The sequence below is a fragment of the Hylobates moloch genome, unplaced genomic scaffold (assembly GCF_009828535.3).
Source record: "Hylobates moloch isolate HMO894 unplaced genomic scaffold, HMol_V3 SCAFFOLD_6, whole genome shotgun sequence".
NCBI classification, from domain to species: Eukaryota; Metazoa; Chordata; class Mammalia; order Primates; family Hylobatidae; genus Hylobates; species Hylobates moloch.
The window spans coordinates 69,336,181-69,337,274 of NW_026652281.1; the positions used below are offsets into that span (position 1 = coordinate 69,336,181).

The 1,094-nt window shown below is 53.4% G+C and overlaps 1 protein-coding gene across 1 annotated transcript; it reads right to left on the minus strand.

Annotated features, from left to right (window-relative positions):
- Nucleotides 1-463: 463 nt before the first annotated feature.
- LOC116471074 (nucleoplasmin-3) lies at nucleotides 464-1,094 on the minus strand. The gene has a single exon (XM_032156988.2). It carries the CDS (start codon nucleotides 1,092-1,094, stop codon nucleotides 558-560), a length of 537 nt encoding a protein of 178 aa, XP_032012879.1. The 3' UTR covers nucleotides 464-557.

Sequence of the window (1,094 nt, forward strand, 5' to 3'; positions counted from 1 at the left end):
CCGGGTTCAAGCAATGCTTCTGCCTCAGCCTCCCGAGTAGCTGGGATTACAGGCACCTACCACCACACCCAGCTAATTTTTGTATTTTTAGTAGAGACGGGGTTTCACTGTGTTGGTGAGGCTGGTCTCAAACTCCTGACCTCATTTTCTGCCCACCTTGACCTCCCAAAGTGCTGGGATTACAAGCATGAGCCACGAAGCCTGTCCAACTTGTGTTTTTTTTTTTGTTTTTTTTTTTTTGCAAAAACTCCACACCACTTTATTTCAACCTTTATCCAAAAATGTAAAAACTATTAAAAATGTGTAGTTCTGAGCTTCAGGCACTAACCTCCAATCCTCACAGGCAGGTGGGAAGAGAGGCTCCGGGCATGGTGCAAGTTCAGAAAACCAGGGCTGTGTGGAGCACAGGCCCTCTCCTAGCACCAAAGACCCAAGTCCCTCCCACCCAACCCCCACCCAAGCTCTCCTCTTCAAGGAAGAAACATTTACAATTGTTGAAACTTGTAGGGGAACAGGGTGCATGGCGGTGCATGGCGCATGGAGCTGACCAAGGAGGGCTAGGGCCTGCCCCCCTGCTTTTTGGCAGGAAGGATGGGGCACAGCTCAGTTTCTTCCTCATCACTGTCCTCTTCCTCTTCCTCGCTCTCCTCCTCAGAAACATCATTGCTCATCGTAACAATCTGGTGCCGCCCAGTGATCCGCACAGGGCCAGAGCCCGACTTCAGGCGGAAGGTTACAGGTGGTTGGAGCTGGAAGTCATCCAGACTGAGCATGGGTTGGCAGGACAGCTTGAGGTTGGCCACAGGGACTGCGATCTCCTGATGGTCATGGTTCCGGGCGACAACTTCTACCACATTACACTCGTCTTTGGCTCCCTCGGTGAGGCAGGGCATGGTTAGTGCCAGCACGTGCTCCGCATCATCCTCTTCCTCTACCTTAAAGGTGAAGGAGCGGGTGTGGCCGGAGAGCTCACAGCCGAAGAAAAAACTGTCCATAGTGACCGGGGCCGAGACCCGTAGGCCCCCTACACTCCCGGCCCGCGTTCGGCTTTCCTGACTCAAAAACGCTAAGGCAGCTGTAGTGCCGGCGGCCAT

Excerpts from the sequence above, each read along its gene's own strand:
- LOC116471074 (XM_032156988.2), bottom strand. The coding sequence starts at position 1,094 with ATGGCCGCCGGCACTACAGCTGCCTTAGCGTTTTTGAGTCAGGAAAGC.